General features: G+C 32.7%; 2 protein-coding genes across 2 annotated transcripts; one reads left to right on the top strand and one right to left on the bottom strand.

Annotated features, from left to right (window-relative positions):
- Positions 1-250: 250 nt before the first annotated feature.
- On the bottom strand, positions 251-8049 carry LOC117922179 (myb family transcription factor PHL6). Its single transcript, XM_034840219.1, has 8 exons — positions 7750-8049; positions 4649-5774; positions 3897-4110; positions 3597-3673; positions 3457-3496; positions 1789-1861; positions 1601-1670; positions 251-813 (listed from the first exon to the last, which is right to left on the bottom strand). The coding sequence occupies exons 2-8, from the start codon at positions 5333-5335 to the stop codon at positions 466-468; spliced, it is 1509 nt and encodes a 502-aa protein (XP_034696110.1). The 5' UTR covers positions 5336-5774; positions 7750-8049; the 3' UTR covers positions 251-465.
- Positions 8050-12391: 4342 nt separating this feature from the next.
- Positions 12392-19826, top strand: LOC117922701 (organic cation/carnitine transporter 7). Its single transcript, XM_034840887.1, has 6 exons — positions 12392-12531; positions 14028-14304; positions 15659-15896; positions 16904-17432; positions 17539-17741; positions 19238-19826. The coding sequence occupies exons 2-6, from the start codon at positions 14036-14038 to the stop codon at positions 19484-19486; spliced, it is 1488 nt and encodes a 495-aa protein (XP_034696778.1). The 5' UTR covers positions 12392-12531; positions 14028-14035; the 3' UTR covers positions 19487-19826.
- The last annotated feature ends 4816 nt before the right edge of the window (positions 19827-24642 follow it).

The raw sequence follows: 24642 nt of genomic DNA, 5'->3' as shown, positions 1-24642 counted from the left end.
TATTTCATGATATTAATATTAATGTTTATCCTATTAATAAAAAGCACAATTTAGTGTATATATTATCAATATTATATGTATATACATGCGCATATGGACATGAGCATTATGAACAGAAACTTTGATATGTAACTTCTTCACTGCTATAGAATTTTCCACATGTCTGGATGGAAAAAAAATTGAAAATTTTTATTGGGAAAAAAATGAAGAAATCATAGAAATTCATTCCAAATCTAAATAATTCACAAACTCAGCCAAAAATTCAACAATCTGAACAAAATATGCTTCCATTCAACAAATTCATCCAATTAGAGAGCCACTCTCTTTCACCCAAGTAGCTAATTTCAAGCATACAGACCAAGCAAATACTCAGTTCTACTTCTACCTACTAATTTACATGGGGTTTTGGCTTTATTTGCAAGAGATTGGAATACCTACAAATGCTAAGAAAAATAGAGTTTCAGATCACTGGCTGGGATTTTCAACCACAGCCTCATCTGAAACTGATTCTGGGTTGGATTCAAGACGGGATCTCTTCGAGCATGCTTGCTGTTCAGAGTCGGTAGTTTCAGTAGGAGCTTTGTGCTTTGATGGTGGAGGTGATGAGGAATCAGCTTTGCACTCTGCTGGTTGGGGGAGAGTGGTGGTAGCTGATGGAGAAGAAGGCTGCCTTTCAGAATCTGGTTGAGGGTTAGTCGGTGATGACAAGCTTGGAGGAGAGATCAAGGCACTGCCAGCCTTCTGTTGTTCTTCCAAGATCTTCTGCAAGTACCTTGCATGCTCCTCTATGCGTAACTGAAGAGTCCTTTGCACCTGTGCCAAAGGAAGAACGAATTAAATCAATGACAAAGTATGCTGCAGACAGCCAGCTATGAAGAATCAATCAAGTTCGGTTTCTTGTTCTTCTCAGAAGAAAAAGAGTGGTATTAGAATAGGAAAGACACTAAAAAGGGTCGTAAAAATGGAAGTAAAATCAATGAGAGAACATCAATGACCACAGCCAAACTGATTTAACTTGGTCAAGGATGAAGAAGTGATCACATTTTCTATTCCCAGGAAGAAGAACGGCAACAAGTCCATACCAGATAGAGAATGGAAAAAAATAAGAAAAAATTTAAAAATAAGTAAATAAAATAAAACATGTGACTGGGCAGATGAGAAGGGTATTCAACCAAACACATAATATAAAGAAGGTTAAAATCACTTCTCTTCAAAGAGACATTTTCAGAATCAACTTGTCTGAAATCATGGATAGGAATCTCCTCCCCTCATACCTTTTTGGGAGAAATAACCACAAGCAGAGAAAAAAGGTTCCAAAACTCTGCAGCTTTTAATTCATGTATTCTCCTAGAACTTTGCAGTTTCATCAGCATCAATAGTAAAACTGCTTGAGTTTCATTGGAAATCAAGACAACAATGCTGCAAAACTCTTTAGTTCTTTCTCAAAAAGCTTGTTAAGAGGAAAAATATTTGCCCTTTAATTTTTAAGAATCTGATCCCACATTTGCTTTTCCTTTGTTTTTCACTTTTGCGGTAAAATTCCTTTGTAGATACAGTCAAAGTTCAGTACATCAACAGTCGAAGTGACCATAGAACATACCTCAAGCTGTTCATGAAGCTGTTTTTGAACTTCCATTTGCAGGCGCAAAGCCTCAGTGATTTGAATGTTCCTACATCAAGTAAGATAAACAAAAAACAAATAAATGACAATAATAATGTTTCATTTATTTTATGACAAAAAAGATAACAATAGAGAAGAAAGAAAAAGAGTGAAAGATGGTCTCGAACCCTTTTCTCCTTCCATCACTTTCATTGTTACTTGAAGCAGCTTTCTTTTCTTCGGATCCAGAAGCCTTCTTGTCTTAAAACATAAAAGCAAACATTTACAGGGATTCAAAAAAAATTTAGTAATCAATTAAAAGCAACACCAGGCCATTCTAGTTGAAAAATAAAAAATGTCACTTCCAAAATGCCTAAAAGAAACAGTAAAATTGAAAAACATAGAAAAATTTAAGCCAGAGTTTCAAGTATTTTTATAGTATGAGCACAAAAATTTTCTTTTACAATGGAAAATAATAGTTGGACTATGAGATGCAAAGAACACTATGATGGAAACACTGTTACTGTTGATTACACATATTCAGACTCTTTTTTCCCCAGGAAGGTAGAAAGCTTTCAATTAGTAACAGTCAAGATCATGCCCTGAGGAGTATCACAGTTCTTGATCTAAACATCTTTGTGCCAAGATCAACTACATGCTGCTAGAGCAAATCCTATAGTGACACAAATGCCCATATCGACAACCATGATGCATGACTAGACCTGATTTTAGTAGGCTAATCATGAAGATGACTACATTTCCCAAAAATGGCAGGTCTCATTAAGTTGCCCTCTTTGATAAACATATTCCAAGGATTGTGGACATGTTCAAAGGATTTCTCATCATTCTTTGTATTTACTACTTCAACACAATGAAATGGTTTTTTTTTGTGTCAAAAATGGATAAATATACGCTTCACCAGGACAAACAACAAGAGAGAGAGAGAGAGATAGACTCTAACCCCTAAATAATTAAACCATGCAGTCCTATAACTCATATTTCTCAATAGGCAGGCTTATCCACCCAACCAATACTCAAGAAGATTCCACCCTCTGCTTCATAAGTCTTGCCTGGCAGCACCATGGATAAGGCATAAACCGAGGAGAAAACATAAAAGGGGAACAAGGAAATCACCTTTAACAACTCTATGCACAAACTTGTTTTCCTATGAGCACTTGAACGTATTCTAAGCTCTAAAGAATTCTAAAACCCGTGCCTATTCTTGTTATTTGTTAAATGCAATATAAACATTGGGCACAAAGGAAAATGTCCCACTGTAATGTTGTTCAGCCCATGATAATTCAAGCAAGCAGCAATTTTAGGTGTATGATACTGCTACCAAACACTTCTTTTAAACATCAGAATGTGACTTTATAATGAAACCAGCTACCATAATGTTCATAAAATGGGTAACCATCATGAATATGTAAACACAAATGAATGATGAGGCAAGCAAAGAGAATGCTAATTGACTGAATTATAAGAAATCTAACAGTAGGGCTCATACATTACATGTAAAAGAGCATCATACAGTTCTCGATAAACTTGCGAATTAGAAAATTAAAAAACTATAAAAAACACTCATAAGGTTAGAGCAGCTATTACAAAGATCTAATGGTTTTTCAAGCATGCTAGTAGATAATGGAATGTTTGTTTAGATGACCTCAACATGCAAAATGAAACACCAGTGGCAGCAAGAGCATGAAGATAATTAAGGTCTCTCAGGAAGGCAAGGCTAATAAAAAATGTGTTAGAAAAGCAAAGATGGTTGAATGTTAATATCAATAATAATAGTGAATTTTCCTTTTCCGAAAATTGATGATGGCAATATGACTCCTTCCTAATGCATTTATTACCTTCCTTTCGCTCTGGCATATACTTAGCAAGCCGGTATTTCTGCAAAACAAAAAAAAATGACATATAACACTGTAAACTCAAACTGAGTAAGACTGGATTTGATTTTAATGTAACCCACTAAATAAATTCAGAATGATACCTGTAAGTGGCTTTTCACATGATAAATGGTCAAACCTTCAACATTCATAAGCTTTAATACCCCCTTTGGTGTTGCCTCTACATTCCAAAGCAAAATAGGTAAGCCGTGTAAAACAGGAAAAAAAATGTTATAAACTCGTGAATTATTCATATCCAACTTTTTTTTTGATAAGGAATTATTCATATCCAACTTGATTACTGTTATTGCAATTGAAACTACAGAATTAGTCATACACTCATCTTCCCGCAATGAAGTAAGCACTAAGCCCCACTTGCCTAACAGAAAAAATATTGGACTCACTTTCAGCCCCCTCAAGCTTATTGACAGCCTCTAGAAAACGCTCATGGAGCTCAGGGGTCCATCTCATTCTTGGCTTGTGTGCAGCAGCAGCCCCTGGAGAGGGTTGACCTGATGAAGCATCAGCAGATGTTGCCGCAGATTGATGATTTTGATTGACTGTCAGTCCTAATGCCATGGCTGGTGTTGATGAATCTTGAGGCATTTCGTATATTTCCTGAACAAAATGAACATCAACAACAAAAAAAGCAAGGAACTAATCAGCAGAAGATTATGCAACAGTTAGAGTGGCACACAGAATATACGGTACATAAGCAAAATAAACCTTTGTTTGTTTATTAGTCCCTCGAAATTTTCTACTTTATTTAATTGTCCCCTCCTTTTTTTGTTTTGACAGGTGATGTTTTCTTTCCCTTTTGGGTTCATGAAATAGAACTTGGAAACTCTCAACTCCCACCACCGTCCCCTTGCCACCTGAGGCAGGTCCCAACAGCATTTAACTGCACCCTCCTTGAGATCTTCTATTTTAAATTTAACCCAAACAAAAAACCTCTAAACATCTCATTCAATCAATCCTTCTAGATTATCACCAAATGGTGATTCCAAAAGAAAAAGGCAATCACATGTCTAAACAATCAGGTTGACTTAGGGTAGTGGTGGCATTATGGTGCCATTCTTATACTTTGCATGTTTAATCAGAGTTGAAAATATATCATTAGAAAACCAAAAAATATTCCCAAATAAAATGCACTTACATCAAGTCTGGGATTTTCTCCGTTGTCAGCTATAGCTATATCAAGTTCATCAGACAAAAACTGCAACTCCAATTGCTCTGAAAATGTTATATTGTCACTTGCACAATTCATAACATGAAAACTCTCATCTGAAGCATCACTGGACAAATTGAGAAAGCCTTTCATCATATCCTCAGAATTCCCCTCATCATATAAACTGCTTGAATCCCCACTCAAAAATGGAGTTTTTGTTGAATGAACAGTAGAAATGGACTGGTAGGACATTGATGGATGAGGAAGAAATGGAAGATTTCCAAGTGGTCGATGGGTTTCAGTGCTTGATGAAGATGACAGGTATAAGCTGGTACAAAACACAGAAGAACGAGAAAATGTGCATTTGGGATATTGAGCATGAGTATCAGAAGACACAGAGCTATATGGTCCAGATTTTGAGCAAAGCTTCTGGGGCTGAACTACAGATGCTTGCATGAAATTGGCGGGACCAGGTAATTCTGTTTGAGTACAAGGTGAATGTGAAGATGAACAATCACTCTTGAATGAATTTTGACCTTCTAACTCGACATTCGGTAAGTTATGAATTGGGGATACTGCAGCACAGTAAGACTGAGTAAAACCTTTAGTAGACTCTGTTTGTTTTGCAGATAGAACACTATGGTGATTCATGGTCTCAGAAGGGAGAAAAACCATTCATCCACCTGCCAAACTGAAGGCTGCAATTTGCTACAGTTCTGCAGAAAACTTTCAATTTGATAACTATAATAAGATATAGGTGGCGGAGTTTCAATTAAGTTACAGGTCAATGACAAAGTATCCAAATGTAATCAAGATTTAAGTTTTGATTAAGTCAAAAATCCAGCAAGAAACACAAAACAATCTCCATATCTATGCAGGAGTCATATTTCAATAACAAAGAATGAGAAAAGAAATGCCATAACACTTCTTTCTACAAAAGAATATTTGTCCCCGCTATATCCACCAATTTCAGAAACAGAAACCCATCAATCGGGAATTCTGTTCAATTCAATGTCAGAGAGAAATTAATCCAGGAATTCGGAGGCAAAAGGCTCCAACCATGAACTGATGAGTATACTGGATGTATAGCAAACAGTCTTCTCTGGTACAGGACCTGTAAAACCGGCCACCAGCTAAGCAATGAGGACCATTTCATCAGGTAACACTAACAAGGAGTCATTAAAACACTTAATACCCATGTAGTAATTCAATTAACAAAATATAAGACAAGTCAGTATCCTAGTCCAGCAAAACTGTTTTGACCTCATCTAAGTAATCGTAATGTTTTGAAGGATAGAGCAACAAATAAACCAAGTGTGGACTCTATTACTATTCACCTAAGCTACAAATTTCTAGTAATTAGCATATTTAAAAGAATAAATAACATTAATTCCCACACGGTTCAAGATAGATCCCATGAAGAATATTTGCTGGAGATCTACTTTGGCAAATGAAACTAGATTAAGGGTCAATTCAATTCTGAGTTAGAACTGTTTAAAGCCATGGAGGGAGAGGGACAGATATGATAAAAAGTTCGTTACTGAGACAATCATAAGACCAGCTCTGTTTTATGCTTCTGAATGATCGAAATCAACATAATAAGTCCGAAAAACTAGAAAAGCTAAAGTGGTGATGCAAACATCAATCATGGAAGAAAAGGATGAGTGGATCTACGAGAAGCTAGATGCAACATGAATTGTGGAAAACTGGGGAAATTGACTGTGATGGTGCAGTCATGTACCACAGAGACCAATAAATGCACCTGCAGGAAGAAGTAATTTGATTTAAGTTGGGAGGAAAACTAAACAGAACACAAGTCAAGGGGGATGAGGAAAGAATGATAGCTGCACTAAGGTTGTAGAAATTGCATGGCTCCCCAAAGCAAAAGCAATCTGGCTCCACAAATAATACAAGTAGCTCCCTAGTGCTTCCTTGTTGATGCAGAGCAATACTAGTAATCAGAATCCAATCTTATTTGTGTGGATAGGCCCTAGTTTCTTCAACCCCATTGCTTCCCAAGCCCCAAAAAAAATTTCCCTTAGCCATATTCAACTCTACAGATCTGTTAACCATCTATCTTTTCTAGATAGTGCAATACCCTCTATAATCCTCATTTTGAAAATTCTCAAATCGCCCGAGATATTTTCTGCGGACAAATCACCAAAGAGAAACACAATAACTAGATAGCTTCTGCTCCAAGCTCTTGGAGAGAGAGAAAGATTAACGCCACAAACGTTCCAAAATCCACACGCAAGGAATTCATAACAAACTCCAACTCTCCTAAAATTTCCAGATGCCACCTTCCTGAACAAAACAAACTCGAAAAACCCATTGCCCATCTCCGCATTATTCGAAGTTTGCCTTCGCTGTTAAGCAGCTCACTGAGCTTTAATCAACACCCCACCTTAAACATCATTCTAATCCCACCCCAATACAGAATATTTCCAAAGATTTGTAATAGACTCCAACTCCTAAAATTTCCAGATGCCATCTTACTGAACCAAACAAACCCGAAAAACCCATTGCCCAAAGATTTATAATAGGCTCCAAGCCTCCTAAAATTCCAGTGCCGTCTTACAGAACAAAGCAAACCCCAAAAACCCCTTGCCCATCACCACATTTTTCGAGGTTTCCCTTGGCAATTGAGCAGTTCGTTGAGCTCTAATCAACACCCCATCTTTATCACCATTCCTATCCCACCCCAGTACAGAAATTTTGCCAAGACTTGTAATAGACTCCCAACTCTTCTAAAACTTCCTGATGCCATCTTACTGAACAAAACAAACCAAGAAAACCCATTGCCCATGACCACATTTTTCAAGGCTTCCCTTGGCAATCAAACAGCTCAGTGAGCTTTAATCAACACCCCACCTTCTACCACCATCTTAATTCCACCCCAAATACAGAATATTTCCAAAGATTCCTCCATTAAAGCCAAAAAAGAAACATTGTATCACGACCTCAGCACCACCCAGAGCTTCCCAAACTTGGAAAACATTCCAGAAAAATCAAATTCATAAACAACAAAGATGCAAATTTTACGAATAAAAACAAAATAATATAACAGTAATTCATGAAAATTGACATACCAAGAAAAAGCGTGAAGAGAATACGAAGATTAGAGGTTGAAGAGGAGAGAGTAAGAACCCAGAAAGGGATAAGCACGGAGTGGATGGAGATAATATCTGGGAAGTGAGAAGAGTTGTTGAATCTCTTCAGATTTCCAAAGGCGGCTCCGGTTCAATCATATGAGTTCATTTATAGAGCTGGCCTTTCTTCTTAGGTAAATGATTCGTTCGTTAATCATTACCCACCACTTCCGTATATACTTCAACGACTCCTTAATCAAATTTCTTAATTTCCTCCTGATTTGACATGTCTTTCATTCCTGGGTCAATTCACTGAACGAAATCCATTAAACAAGTAACAGTCATCCATTATTTTGGGAAAAATTCTGTGTTACCCAAGAGTTACGTGCTGAATTCCCAATCTCCACAGTGAAAAATACACAATTGGACCAAAGTTATTAATGCATAAAACATCCACCTAAATTTACATACCATGTAAGTGGATGGATTGTACCTTTCCATGAATACCTCTTTGATATTAAAGGGAATGGAGGGTCAGCTCTTCCAACTTTGTTCTGTTTATTCAAAATATTTCCTTTTCATATCTCATTAAAAAAAACTTAAATCCCCGGCTCCTATTGTTTAACTTTTTTATTTTTTTAATTACATTAAAATAAATATATTTTATAAATAATTAAAATATTATAATTTTTTATAACTTATTTTTAAAGTATTTTATTATATATATTAAAAATAAGAAAATAAAATTTAAATTAATTAAATTTTATATATAATTGGATTGGGGCGAGACAAGATGATACTCAAACCCGATGAAATTTCATCCCTTTAGGGATGAGACAAAACGGGTAGAAAAAAAAGTTGATCCCATTTTCATCCCTAATTTAATTAAACCCATGATTTTATATTTAGAAATTATATATTTTATAGATGATCTCATGAGTTTTACTAGAATATTAAAAAGGTAATTTTTAGATATCCATAAAAAAAAAACATTAATTAAATGGTTTGGACTCTTATAATTTCATATCCGAATGTCATATTTAAAGTTGTATTCGATACAACTTTCAAATAACTTCATCTTTAAAGGTACAAAATATTTGAAAAATAAAAAAAAAAATTTCCACTTTTAGTATTCAAACACAAAATTTAAAAGATACCACAACTAGGTGCTAAATAAATAAATGGTGGAGGGTGATACACTAACATGGCAATCGAGTTCAATTACCCCTTCAACGAACACAAGGCCAAGCTAGTTCCTATGTGCTGCATATTACCTTTTCAACACTCAAATTGTATGGTTTTGGAGTTGGTAGGTGACAAAAGCATGAATGGACCATAAAATTCTTGATGCTTTCTCCACTTTCATGATGCTCCTTATGTCATCCCTTGTCCCTACTTCCCAACTTGTGGTGGTGGGAGGCCCCCCTCTCTTCCAAAGCAATCATGGCAACTCTCAATTATTAAAATGAATTTGATTTATAGATAAATTAATTAAATTATCATATATTTTTATAATAAGGGAACTTTCATTTTTATTTTATGTGTTGAATGGAGAAAAAAATGATAAAAATTAAATTCAATTGAATTTTCTTTTTTTAAAAAAAAAAAAAAATCATGTGTTCAAATATTAAAACCAATCGAACCTAATTTATAGACCGATATTTTCCTTTCTAATTTATCCATACTTTAATTCTAAATAAAACTTTAACTATACTCAATAGATATAGTTAAGGTAAGATAGGACAATACCTAAATCCGATGTAAAACCACTTCAGATTAAAATAAAAATAAAAAGATTATTAAATATGCCTTGAAGTTATTTATACTTTTTTTAAAAAACTTGTTCTAATAAATGTGGAGTGAATGTTGAATATGCAAGGTACATTGTAGCCCCAATCACAACTTGGTATCAATTTCAATTTCTCATTATTGTATTAGGAATCAACTTTATTAGGGTTTCTTATTCTTGTAATACTAAATTTACAATGATTAAGGTGGGGTATAAGGAATGCCCACTAGGCTAGGAAGTGGGTATGGCTCCTAATTTTTTGGTGGTATAGAGGGCATGTGGTGGGGTCTATGCCTCTTGCTCACCATTTCTAGCTCCCATCAATCTTTTCCATGGCCCATTTTTGGACTTTAAACAGGGACAAAAGTTTTCATTTTGGGACCAATGGACCCATCTCTGTTACATTTTCATTGATCATGACCAAAGGATGGTGACCCCCCATTGAACCTAAATGGTACAACCATTTCCACTAGGGGAATCACGAGGTGGGAAAATTGATCATGGATGTGATGTTTGCATTAAAATATTAGCACTAATTTTTTACCTTAAACCTTGGAATTAGTGGGCTCCTTTGCTTTTGTCATTCTTCTTCTTGGTAATTCTTCTCCTAGATAACCATTTTTTTTTTCACATTTAAACTACAACATATTAATATCATTTGACATTTAACATTAATAACATAGTCACCGATTACGATTTTAAAAATCACTAAAATCGTATATTTTGAATGTAATTTTAACCTTAGAGTTAAAGCTATAGTTATTAAGCGTGATTTTAATACAAAAAATTAAAAAAAAATAACAAAGTGGAAACTGAAGTAGCTAAAAGGTTTATTTAATGAATATTTTGAAAAGAATGTTGGATGTAATAGTTTGATACCATTGGCTAATTCATTTTATGCCACATTAATATTTACTAAGTGGAAAACAAAAAACAAAAAAAAAATACAATTAATTAAATTTTTTAAAAAATATTTGAAAGAGATAACTTTTTCTTACATCTCATTTTTTTTTCTATCGTTTTCAGCATATTTGGTTAATCAACTTTTATTAGCTAAAAAGTATATCTTAATCGATTGTTATTCTTAAATGGTGTTTGTTTTTTTTGCTAAATATAAAAAGTCAAAATCAGTTAAAAGTAACTTATTAATATTAACCAATATAATTAAATTGAACTTATTGATGACAAGTTCACTTTATCTATGTTGTTTGATATCAACGAGCTATTTTTAAATAAATAGAAAAAGTTAAATATTTTGATTTTTTTTTTCTATCCAAATAAAAAACAAACATCACCTTAATCAAATTTATAATTAAAATTTTATTTTTATTTGAGTTTCTTATATCTTATAATATACTTATTATATATTTACCTTATATTGTTTAATAAAACAAATTAATGAACAAGGAAAGTTATTTCTCCATGGACATGGTTTGTCAAGGGGGGATTTTTAATAGTTTTCAGTCATGTAAGTGCCTGTTGAGGGAAAGATAGTTAAATTTAACTCAAATATTTGGGTAAAACAAAAAAAAAAAAAGAATCATGTTTAGTGGGTGTTTGGTAGAACAACTTAATAGTACAACTTAAAAAAAAATTAAGTAATAAGTAAAAATAATTAACTTATTCTTAAATCTAAATCTTTATTTTATCTTTTTGTTCCCATTTACCTTAATTATTTTCATGATTTATTTTACTACTTCATGACCTCCATTGTTATAGGACCTCTTTTGTCATAGTTATAATTTATGAGGATAAATATATCAATTTAATAATTTTAAATAAAATTTTAAGTTAATTTTATCAAACAACCTTAATACTTAAACCAAGAATTAAGTAATAATTTTTAAATCAACAACTTAAGTATCATTTAACTTAAAAGTAACTTAAATCATTAAGTAATAATTATTAAGTTTTATCGAACACCTTTTAAGTATTAACCAAATCTTTTTGAAAATGTTTTTAATTAAAATGTTATTAACAAAAGCGCTATGGATAAAAATTGTTTTAACCAAAATCACTTTTAAATAGACTCTAAGGTAAATATTTAAAATAAGATATATTAACATTTCGTAGGCATCTTTGACTTTGTTAGGAAGATATTAAAATAGCACGGATGAAAAAAAAAGTATATACAATACAACCACAAATAGTATAAATCTCGGAAACATCCAATGTCATGCTTGTGGAAAAGTATTTTAGTTGTTTATACTAAGTTTCAATCAAATAGTATTATATGATTGACCGAATTCTAAGAACGTCTGTTTTGCAAATTATGCATAAGTAATTATTGACTATTAAGAGAAGGTTTGCAAAATAAGAGAAACTTTTTCTAATAAAACAAATGAATTATTGTTTTTCATACTTTCTTTCACTTATAATTTTCTTTTTTATTTTTTTCCATAAAATTTCCAAAAACCAAACATTTCCTCGAGGAATCGTAATATGATATCCATAAGGCCTCCTAAAAGATTATGACAAATGAATATTTCAACAAACCAACATTTATAATGGATCGATTATCATTTACTACGTAGTTGTAAAGTTAGTTGCGGACCTTAAACAAGGAACAAATGGAACATCGACGAAATTTTAAGTTTAGTAAAAAAATTAAAAATTTTAATATAAATAAATATAATTAAAAAAGCATGATCAAATTAAACATACTAGGCTTCCTATATGGGCCATATGATGTAAAGGCTCAGCAGGAATGGTCTGGGCTGGTCTGAGAGTAGGCCCAATAAATGGAAGCCCACAAACAAGAGAAACCATAGACTGTCAAAGTCAGAGAAAGAGGCGTGGAGTCAATAGCGGGCAAGGAGTTTCGTATAAATAAACAAAACTACAATAATTTTTATAATGAGTAGTTGGTGATAATTTTCAAATTTCAATTGCTTCTTCTTGATGAAAAACCAACCCCTCTACCCTCTCATTTACTTCAATCCATTTTCTCATTCCCATTTCTCACCTCATCTCCGCGTTCATCCTCCTCCCAGGTTCTTCATTTCCTCCTCTTTCCTCTTTTTCTTCATAGTTTGTAATAATTTGATTTGAATTCTAGATTTTTTGGATCTAATATTAATGTTACTTTTGTGGGTTTTGGTTGTTTAATCGGCATGCAGTCTCAATTGCTTGTTGATTGTGTATTCTATTTGGATTATTTTGAATGTTTGTTTGTTTTTGGGCGATGGATTCTTGATTTTTGTGTGATAGGATTGGTATGGTGTTTCAATTTCTGTGTGCTTAGATTCCATTCATGTTCTGTTTTTCATTCTTAATTATGCGAATTTTGGGTTCGGGTTTTGTCGTTATAGTAATGAAATGCTCAAAAACTAGGGTTCTTGGGATCTTGCAATTTGAAGTTGCATATGCATGAACTTGTGGAATTTGATAATACAAATGTATATGTATGATTTAGATAAGAAATCAAAGTTTACTGGAGTCAAGTCATCGGTAATGAGGGCCTGAGGCTGCAAAGATACTGCAAAAATCTCATATGCATATTCTGCAACTTCCTTTGTTCAGCTGCTGCTTATTAAATAATTTTTTACCTGATATTTCCGTCATGATGAGCTTGTTTACACTCTCTACTATGGCCACAATGATGATTGCTGCTGGCAGCACATCCAGTTGGTTCCCCAAGAACAAGCCGTGAATAATAATCTCCCACATTTATAACCATTCATACAACATGAATGACAGAACTATAGAATTAGACACGTATTCTATCATGAATAAAGGGCTTAAAACAACAATGTTTAGCTCCAAAAAGATGTCCAATTTCTAAGGAAAATGAATTGAATTCAACAATCTGAACTCCCTTTATGTTGTCATCGTTCTGAGGTTATAGCATCTTCCTAGAGTATCAATACACACAACCACCCCAACAACATCCATATCACTATTTGCTTAGTTCTTTTAACTTAATGTCCAAAGCTCTGAAACATTAGGTACCAACAAAGCTTTTGAACTCAATGCAATTGAATTTTAGCTATTTGATGAAAAGGAAAAAAGAATAATTTTAAAGCTTATTGCTATAATTGGAGCTCATCTTGTGGTAGGTACACCTTTGTTTGTGCAACTCCAATGTAAAGACAAAACATCAAAGCTTGTTTGGTGAATATTCATCCAAAATTTATTGGGAATCACACAGTAGAAGAGAATACTATTTAGTTATCAATTCTTTCCAAGAGCAAGCAATTCCAACTTTCTTGAGAATCACCAAATTGATGCAATACTGCATAGGGATTTAAACTAATATATTTTTTATTCATCTGGTAATGATCTTCCACAACCATTCCTGATATCATGTTTGGTAGTGGTTGCAACCACTTATGATGCAGGCAAAACATTATGACTAAAGAAGAAACATGACTTCGATCTGTAAACATTTTGCCCCTTTTCATGTGAAATGATTGTTTGTGTGATTATGCTATTAAGCTGAATTTTATTTTTACTAATAAATTGGAACAAAATTTTCCTGTTTCTTTAGTTTTGTAGATGGGGGATGAAAGCCCTAATTACACAGTGGATGACGCACTTGTGGCCATGGGATTTGGAAATTTCCAAATTCTTGTGCTTGCTTATGCTGGGATGGGCTGGATTTCAGAAGCAATGGAAATGATGCTTCTCTCTTTCGTAGGACCAGCTGTGCAGTCTGCTTGGGGTCTTTCTTCTCATGAAGAGAGCCTAATAACTAGTGTAGTTTTTGCTGGCATGCTAGTTGGGGCATATTCATGGGGCATTGTTTCTGATAGCCACGGTCGAAGGTGAGGCCCCTTTCCATTTCTGTGTTTAGGTTGTAATAGCCTCTCTTCTTTACTTAAACAGCTTCCTTCTCTGATTCGATGCTAGATATTGTTTGCTTAATTAAACAAACTTGAACAGTTCATACTTGAACTAATTATTTTCTGCTCGCATTAGTTATTTTTTGTGTTCTAATTTTTCTGGACATGCTTTGTGGTGTTTAATCTTTATTACTCTTGTCTTCTGTTATTCTATATATGCCTCATGTGTGACTCATCTATGATGTTTTTCTTCTCATCTTGTCTTATTTTTCTTTTTCCCAGGAAGCAATTCTAGGTGTACCATAACAAAACATTCCTAGCTCCTGCATATTTCAAAGTTAATTCAATTAAAGTACCTGTTTCTTTTAATGTTTTCAATGGTTTATTTTGTGATTGTTACATAGTGGCTACACATTTATTGTTTCTATCTCTCGCTTGTAGCAATTACATGCAGGGAGCATGAATTGGGGTGGCGGAGGGAGGGAATGGGTGTAAAAATGATATTCTTTAAAAACTTTCAAGGAAGTCCACTTCAAATTGAAACAATTTCTGCTTTTATATTTATTTACAACTTTAGTCAGGAGTGCCAAGATTCATTAACTAAGCACTGCAAGCGTTGCCCACTAGCTAAGAATTTCATAACTTCTAATGATAATCAATACTCTTATGGATTTAGTGTTTACTCTTTTTTCTAATACAGTAGGCCAACCCAATAATTCATTGTTTTTTTCCTTTATGAGAAAGCATCTTTTATTAGCCATTATTGATTATTAATATAAGTAACTGTCATTTTGTTTTTCTAAAATTTATCATTGCATACTCTTTCTTGTATTCATTATATAATCCTTTATAGATATCACTTCTAAATTGTAAGTGCATATATTCTAGCAAGCCATTGAAACCCAAAAACACCCCGCTTCTTTATTAGATTGTCATATATCAAGAAAAAATGGAGGATTGCATTTGGAGTAACACATATGAATAAATTCATTGCTAAATGTGTTTAAAATATGAAACTTTGTATAATCCAATTTTCAAAATAGTAAGTATCTATCAACTTGTGAAGATACAATTAATGTGCATGTTTGTGCATGCTAATTGTAATGCTTTGCACCTCTTTCTAACTTGCTTCTTTACCAAGTAGTCTATTCTAGCTTTACTTCTCTACTATTCAAAACTCCCACTTCTACTTGCTCTGATAACTATGATTTTGCTTTGGCTATTCTTTCTAAGAAATTATGTTGATGCAATTTTCTACAAAAACTCAGCTGTTCTGTATAAGTTGTTTTTTTTTTTTACTTTGTTCCAATTGTTTTGTTTTGTTCTATTGCTCCAGGAAGGGATTCCTCATCACAGCAGTGGTGACTTCTGCAGCCGGTTTTCTAAGTGCTTTTGCCCCAAATTATATTTCATTGATTATTCTTCGTTGTTTGGTTGGTCTTGGTTTGGGAGGTGGTCCTGTACTCTCATCTTGGTTTTTAGAGTTCATTCCTGCTCCAAATAGAGGCACTTGGATGGTTATTTTTTCAGGTTTCTGGACTGTTGGAACGATTCTTGAGGCTTCACTTGCATGGGTATGCTCATGATTACCTCATCATTTGTGGTTGAGTTGACATGCTTTCTTCATGGATTTTGATCTCTTTATTTGTCTCTAGTTTCTTAATTTCTGATCTTTAATCCTGGAGATAAAGGAGATATAATGTTGGTTAATGCTTTCGGATTTCATGTAAAAGGACATTGATGAGATTCTTAGGATCCTTAGTGGAGAGAAGTGGTATGCCTTATTTCACCATTCAAAATTCTTTAACCCTTTGGTAGCATATTTTTATTAATTAGATATTTATAAAAAAAATTACTTATCGCCTTTTCTCTCTGATGGTTTTCTATATTCTCCAATAAACTGCATATGACATGTCTGGTTATTATTCCAGTCAAGTGTGGCTCCTTCGGCATGTGGTCTCAGCAAAAGAGGCTTCTATCATCAATAGCATCATTTTCTTGACCATTAGGTTAGGGGCATGCATTAAGATTTCTATATTGAAGAAATTCAAGATCAATTTTCTTAAAATTTTCCTATGATTTAGATTAGACTTTGTTATATTTCTTGAAATAATCAAACAATGGTTCCATTGAATATTATAACGTATTTTGCATACCAGTTATTTCCATTCTTGATCCAGAGATTCTTTGCTCCATAGTGGAGAATTGGTGTAAATATATATAGGGGTTATGTGCAATAATTTGGCATTAGCAATGGGTGATTAGTGTTGCAATCACCCATGAACCTAGAAAACTGAGGAAGAGCCTACTGTAGTTCTTAGCTCTTGCTCTATCTACTCTGGATACTTTTTTAATATATGCAGAAAGAAGTTCAAGAGAAGACAGATTGCATCTCCTATCAAAAAAGTTAAAAAAAAAAAATATATATATATATTTTCTCCAATCTGAGTTTGAGTCATTTATCGAGACTTTGAAGTTTAGATAATGTTGATTTTTTACCAGATTAGGATCTTTATGCTAATACCCATAATAAGAAAGATGCTTGGCTGGTAGTCTTCTTTCTCATGTTATGTTTTTACAGTGTGTCATGCCAACATTGGGTTGGAGGTGGTTACTTGCACTGTCTGCTCTTCCTTCATTGCTTCTGCTTATATTCTATAGGGTGACACCCGAGTCACCAAGGTATTTATGCCTGAAAGGTAGGACAACCGAGGCACTTAGTGTTTTGGAGAAAATAGCAAGAATGAACCGAGCAGAACTACCTCCTGGCATTCTTGTTTCTGATCACCAAGTAGGGGTACCTGAGAATAGTAATCCATCAGAAGATACGAAGTTGCTCTCACCAGAAGCAGATTCTGGCCCAAGTCATAAGGATATAGATTCTAATGTGGGAGGCATCTCATCACTGTTTATGCTTCTGTCCCCAAAATTACTCAGATCAACACTCCTCTTGTGGATGGTATTCTTTGGGAATGCATTTTCATATTATGGCCTCGTGCTGCTGACCTCTGAGCTGAACAATGGACAGAATAAATGTGGGGTGGCTGAGTTGCAGTCTGAAAAGACCCAGGATATTAATTACAAAGATGTTTTTATCACCAGTTTTGCAGGTACTCTTGTCTACTCATCTCTTTATTGTTTTACTTGATTATCGAAAATGTTTTTCTTACCAATGGAAGAAGATCAAGTAACATTTGCCCTTTGGTTCACCTCTAGAATTCCCTGGGCTCCTTTTGTCAGCTGCCACAGTAGATATACTTGGTCGCAAACTGTCAATGTCAGCAATGTTCTTCCTCTGTTGTATTTTCCTGCTCCCATTGGTATTCCATCAGCCTCAAGGTTTGACAACAGCTCTTCTGTTTGGAGCTCGCATATGCATTACAGTAACCTTTACAGTTGTCTACATATATGCTCCAGAGGTAAGTCGAGAAATTAAGCTTCATCTGATAATGTTATCAAACTTTTACTCCTCTTTGGTATCTCACAAACCAGAAATTATGAAAATGTCATGCTCCATGAAGACCCACATTTTTTACAATATTGAAACTCTATCTGCCCATACTTTTTAAATCAGCTAGATTATCTTTATATGTATGTATGTATGTATTTTTTTTCAAATTTGTATTTTGTCTTGTCTTTACAATTTACATTAGCCAACCCATATCCACATACTTGTTCTCCCCATTCTTTTTTCTGCATGAAAAGTGTGCAAAAGGACAGGCTTTTCCTCCTTAAAAATCTAATCCGACAGGTATGGTAATCCTGTGCTGATTTTGTTACAATTCTCTAATCTCTATGCATAAAAACAACTATAGGATTCATATTCATTTGGGTTTGAGTGGAACAAACCCTTTTGATTGCCTTCTTGTTTGGGTGATCTTATATGGAATGATGATTGAAATTGAAAAGCAACACAAATTCAAAAAGTAGGTTTATATCTGGATTCTCCCGCAATCAATGCATTGGCTCCTGGAGCTCCCATTGCTGGAATTCTCTTGTAAATTTAATACTGTTATGTTTTATTCAAGTGTTGAATTTTGATGATTTTAGATAAACTCAAATTCTTCTTAGTTGGCATATCGATTAGGCCTTGGTAGTTCCAGGTTTGATGCAAATGATTTTAATCATGTCTAATAAAAAAAAAAAAAAAAAATTTAACCATGGTATCAACAGAAACAAATTCATTTTTTATCACTTGGGAATGGATGACAAAATGTAGAAAAACAATCCATGCTTATTAAAATCGCATAACTTTCACATCCTTACTCAATTGTTTGTCTACATGATCCATTTTCTAATCTATGAGTTCTTAGGCTATGTTTGATTCCCAACAAGTACTAAGGAAAGAAAAAAAAATAATAATAAGGAAAATAATTTTCTCATGTTTGGCTTTATCAAGGAAAATCAAATATTATTAAAATTATTTAGAAACTTATACATCTTTGAAGTAACATAATTTATTGTCTTTAAATCTGATATTTATTTTCCTTTATTTTTTTCTTTTCTTCCACTTTTTCTTTTATTTTCTTTCCTTGACATTTTTTACAACTTTACCATACATAGCCTTAAAAGATTATTTGTGAGGGCATTTTTGTAATTTGAATGTTAAGGTTATCATGGGGTGCAATGTATTAATATTTCCTACTTCACTTTATTATTTTCTAATTAATAAAAAAATGAAAGAAGAGAGAAAACATATTCCCATCTCATATTCTTTCTTCTTTAACATGGTATTAAAGCTCTAATTAGCTAGAACTCTGGGATTCTAGTCTTCTCTCATCTATTTATCTATCTAATTATGAGTGATCATAAATTTGTGGTTTGTCTGCAGCTATTATTGTTTGTTCCCAATATAACAGAGCCTTTTCCATCAGAACCAAGAAATTAATCTCTCCATGTTTCTCTTCAATTGTAGATATACCCAACATCTGTCAGAACAACAGGCGTTGGAGTTGCAAGCTCAGTTGGAAGGATTGGTGGGATGTTATGCCCTCTTGTTGCAGTTGGTTTGGTGCATGGATGCCATCAAGCTGCTGCAGTCATTCTCTTTGAAATTGTAATCTTTATTTCTGGGATCTGCGTAATACTCTTCCCATTCGAAACCAAGGGCCGGGAATTGAAAGATACTCTATCTAGCTCAGATCAAGTCAATTCTATATTATAAACTCAAACAAAGTACACCAGGAGCTCTCCTCCCCCACATACTCTTAACACAACAGTTGTTTACAAAAGGTTGAAGATGATCTCTTCTGCCTCCCTACTATAGGTATGTTTTTCTTCTACACTTTGTGTATTCATATGTGAATAGTCATATTTCTGCATTTCTATTCTGAATTGAGAGCTTTCTTTTTTCCTGCTATTCATGCTTCCATGTTACATTTTTTTTGTATCACTTGATCTATAAAAGACTCGAAAGCTGTGTTATGTTCTACTGATATAATTTGAGGAATTATTCCCAGTAGAATGTCAGAAAATAATGGTTGATACTTGCTTGATTCTAAGCATCTTGGTGTGTTTCACAATGTTTTGGAAACATTTCTCAAAAAGCCATTTATACTAACAGTTTTTAAAGATAGTTTTCAATTGCTAAGTAGCGTGCACTAATGTATAATGGAAAAGTTTATAAAGTATTCTCACAAGTTTTAATTATTATTTTTAGAATACTCTATGTAAAAAAACACTTGAAAACACTTCGTTTATTTTTGAAAAAAATCTATTTTCAAAATAAATTCTTAAAAAACCATTTTCCATAAAAAAAAAAAATCATCAAAGGTGTTTTCTAGTTACAAAACTGTTCAATAACTCCCAAATAGACCCTAGGATTCCAAAAAAAAATAAAAAATCCATTCTCACAGGGTCCTCCCCCTTTCTTTTGTTTGTTTTTTCATCTCTACATATTTTCTTTCCCTATGTTATTATTAATATTTCTATAGAGAGAAAATAGTGGGAGAAGATTTGAAGGGTGTGAAGAGTCATTGATATTTTAACATTTGAAGGATGTAAAGCAAAGGTTGGATCTAATTTTGGAATTAATAAAAAAAAATTATAATAACTTAAGAATAAATTTATTTATGTTTCTTTAAAAAAAGTTCAAAAATTTTAAAATTTAAGGTAGTAAAAAAATAAATTTGATGCCTCTATGTTTTAAAAATTCATTATCTTTTTTTATGTTTAAAAATGGAGAATAGGAAACATATCTAAATGACACCGTTTATTATAAAAAATGAAAAATAAAAAAGTGTTATAAAACGAGAATAAACGTGAAGAAATATATATTATTCTTAATAATATATAATGGGGAGGAGATGATCAAAGAAAAGAATTGAGAAGGAATTTCTTATTGCTCGGGATGGATGTTATACAACGGATGTGAAACCTTTTTATAGGCATTCTAAATTACTTCCATTTAATCTCATAATTATGTTGGGTAAATAGAACTCATAAATAATGTTAATTAGCATAATAATGTGGTGGACATTCACCATTTCATTCAACATAAAAATATATTGTAATAACATCGATGAGACATATGTCTAGTATTTCTGAGATTGCCAAACTAATTAAAAAGTGAAATGTGATTGTGTCCATGACAGGAGAGTATATTTCTTCGTAGTCAATACCAGGTCTCTGTGAGAAACCTTATGCTACTAATAACGCTTTATATCTTATGATCTCATTATTTTCATTGTGCTTTCGTATAAATACCCATTTGTACCCAATAGACTTTACATCTTTAGGTGTTTGGGGTATAGGTTTAAAAGTTTCTTGTTTTGTTAACGAGTTTAACTCTACTTGCATAACTTCTTTCCATTTTGGTTGATCATTTTTATGTTAGCATTCTTCCATATTTCATGGTTCGGGTTCTTCATCATTTATTTATGATGTCATTGGCCACTTGGAAAGCAAAAATATTGTTAATAACAATATTATTTCAATCTCATTTTTCTCCCATGTGTACATAACTTACTGAAATCTCATAATTCTTAAGTACTTATGCTTCTTTAGGGGCTACTTGTTCAATTCGTATCTCTTCAGGGGTTTCTTGTTCAATATGTGCCTCTTCATGGGCTTTCGGCTTTATTTGTGCCTCTTCAGGGGCTATAAATTTATCAATTTTAGATTGATAAGTCATTTGATGGTCTTTTCTAGAGTGTCAAGTTTTCCTTATGTTCTCCTCTTCCGAGGAGTTACATGCTTTGAGTCAACAAGTTTATCTCACTTCAGGCATTTCTTAAATCCATTTGTTAATCGTCTTACAAGGACATCAATCCATGCTAGGGTATTTGTAGCTGAGATATGTGACTGTAACTTTCTTTATATCAATGAATGCATTTGGTAATTCATTTGCAAGATTTTGCAAATGAATGATCTTTTGAACTTTTAGTTCACATTGATGTGTAAGAGGATCAAGATGAGACATAGTAGATGCATTCCAACTAATTTTTTGTCGTTCTTTTGGAATCGACTTTTCTTTCCCTAATAACAGAAAAACACTTTCATTAAAATGAGAATCCGCAAAACGGGTTGTAAAAACATCTCCTATCAAGTAGAGAGAAATATATATTACTTTTGATAATACATAATGGAGAGAAGGGAATCAAAGAAAAGAATTGAGAACTTGGGATGGATGTTGTACAAAGGATGAGAAACCCTTTTTTAAGGCCTTCCAAATGACTTCCATTTAATCTCATAATTATGTTCAGTAAATGAAAGGCATAAATAATGTTAATTAGTATAATAATGTGGTGGGCATTCACCACTTCATTTATAACAAAAATAAGATAATCATGCCTTTGAAAACTTCATATATTTTGGTGAATGATATGATTGGTATTTGTGGTTGTTGAAAAAAATAATGAAGAAGTCCTTCATGGCATGAAGAAGAACCTTTTCCTAAAATCACTTGCAAATGGGTTGTAAGAGTGTATTTATGAGTGATTCTAGGAAAGTTAAAAGGTGTTTTTTAATGATAAAAACGTTCCCTTATAAATGGATAGCAAATTTTTAAAAATTACTTTTAAAATGAATTTTAAACTAATACTTGATAAGTAATTATTTCAAAATTAAACTTTTATCGTACCACATTACTAAAAGCTAATATTAAAAGCACTTCATTGTATTCCATAAAAATGTTTTTAATATAAGTACTTATAAGTTATAATAGAAACGGTACAGATAAAAGCGCTTTTATCATAATCATTTCAATCCATTGTAAAAAGATAATACTTATGAAATACTTTTCCTCATGTGATAAGTGAAATAATTATATATTATGCAAAGTATGTTCTTATTAGGTTGAGTTCATAGAGCGTTTTAGAAATTTTATGTCTAATTTTAATATAATAAAATTACCCAAAAGATAGGTTGAATAAGAAGTTCCTCGATTAATCCCAAATTAATGCTTTATTACCAATTTTTAGTTTGTTCCTTTAAATTAATTATATATCAATCATAATCAATCTCATGCAAGTATAAATAAAATCAATCAATAATACAAGATGAGATGTAACATGGAAAAATGTCTTAAGTTATTAGGTGTAAAAAAACAATAGGTGATTTATCAATCACTAAATAATTCACTAATGATGAGAAATTGATACAAGTTTTACTTTATCACATGTACCTCCTCTTTAGGATCTTATACCACCCACACCTATAGTTCTTTTCTAATTCATAGGATTTTATACTATCAACACCCATAATTCTTTTCTTAGTCTTTGATGGAGTGGGTTCCTTAAAACCTCTTTATTGAACTTTCACCATGAGATATTTAAGGCATGTTTGGTTGCTGTTTCTAAAAACTATTTTTTGTTCTTTAAAACAAAAAACACTTAAAAACACGTTTGACAATTGTTATTTGTGTTTTTTGTGTTCTCAATTTGATGGTTTTGGAGAACAATCTCAAGTTGTTTTCCTTATTTTTTACACTGTGAACTGAAGGCATTCCCGATCAAAGCATTGATTCTAAGCCTTGATTCTATGGGGGGGGGGGGGGGGGGGGGGTGCTCAAGCCTAATTATAGACTGCTCGAACGTACTCCCCAGGCGGGAAAGAAGCAACCTGAGCAGCTGTGGTAATATAGAGGGTGGATTGATGTAGATACAGTTATTGGACCAATTTCCAAGGGTCCCGGACCGACCATAGAACCCTGTTCCAGACTTAGGGTTAGCGGTACTCCGTCCAAAGAGTAGGGATGTAGGAGCAGAGTTGAATACACACACATACACAGGCAAAGAATAAATCACAAACTCTCAAATCCTCAAAAAATGCATCATATAGTAAATTGAACTAAATCCCAAATCCATAAGCAAAGAACAAACCCTCAAATTTGTGTTTTCATTTATTTTTTTTTTTCTAATTTCCTTCTCCAAATGAGAAAAATGATGGTGATAATGTCAGTGTTGATGACTACTGCAATATGAGCTTCATATGGAAAAATTGATGGTTGCAATGTTGGTAATGGTGGCTATTGCAATTTGAGCTTCATATGGAACGATAAAGGTGGATAAATATGTGCGTTTATGAGAGAGAGATAAGAGAAGGAGTAGGGGAATGAAGGTGATGAGATGAAAGAGGAAGAGAGAAGCGTAAATTATGTAATAGTAGCAACCATGAGAAGTGAGAAGGAGAGATCACAAGAGAGATTTCAGAGGACGACGAAGAAGAAGGTGGAGAAATAATTTGGGGGTTAGGGTTGGTATGGAAAAGGTTTAAAAGGTAAAAAATAAAAATAAAAAATTATTAAAAATTGATACATTTTTTTTTAAAAAATTTTAAAATTATAAAAATTAATTTAAAAATGGATACAATAAATTTTTTAATATATTTAAAATATTAAGTTGATAATTTAAAAAAAAAGTATTTTACAAAAAAAAATAAACATGAAAAAGGCTATATATTTATAGATTAATTTAATTGTCAAATTATTTTTATGTTTAAACACATCTATTATTTTTATTTTAAAAATTAAAATAATTGGAAAGGATGTTGGAGGGATAAGGTTTGGTAGAAAGTAGAGAAAAAAAGGACAAATACTTAAAATAAAATTTCAAATAAATATTTACTTATAAATAATAAATCTTTGAATTAATAATATTTCTCATATTTAAAATAATAAAATATGTCTTATTTTACATAATTATCAATAATTTCTTTAAATATTTGCATGCAATATTTCTACCATTAATTTAGAGTTTTAAATTTGAATTATAACTATTTATTGAAGAGGATTACCTTATTGCCCATCCTCATTTATTATGATATTTAACGGTTTATTATTAAAATATTTCATCTTCTTATTTATTGTAATTAAAATAAAAT

Source organism: Vitis riparia, chromosome 9 (assembly GCF_004353265.1).
Source record: "Vitis riparia cultivar Riparia Gloire de Montpellier isolate 1030 chromosome 9, EGFV_Vit.rip_1.0, whole genome shotgun sequence".
Lineage (NCBI taxonomy): Eukaryota > Viridiplantae > Streptophyta > Magnoliopsida > Vitales > Vitaceae > Vitis > Vitis riparia.
The sequence above is the reverse complement of the archived record's forward strand: the minus strand, read 5'-3'. Positions and strand labels throughout refer to the sequence as shown.

Coding starts and splice junctions, on each gene's coding strand:
- LOC117922179 (XM_034840219.1), bottom strand. CDS start 5,335: ATGGTTTTTCTCCCTTCTGAGACCATGAATCACCATAGTGTTCTATCT. Junction 3,497..3,596: donor ATGTGAAAAGCCACTTACAG/GTATCATTCTGA, acceptor TTTGTTTTGCAG/AAATACCGGCTTGCTAAGTA. Junction 814..1,600: donor AGCTTCATGAACAGCTTGAG/GTATGTTCTATG, acceptor CCTTTGGCACAG/GTGCAAAGGACTCTTCAGTT.
- LOC117922701 (XM_034840887.1), top strand. CDS start 14,036: ATGGGGGATGAAAGCCCTAATTACACAGTGGATGACGCACTTGTGGCC. Junction 14,305..15,658: donor TCTGATAGCCACGGTCGAAG/GTGAGGCCCCTT, acceptor CTATTGCTCCAG/GAAGGGATTCCTCATCACAG. Junction 17,433..17,538: donor TTTTATCACCAGTTTTGCAG/GTACTCTTGTCT, acceptor GTTCACCTCTAG/AATTCCCTGGGCTCCTTTTG.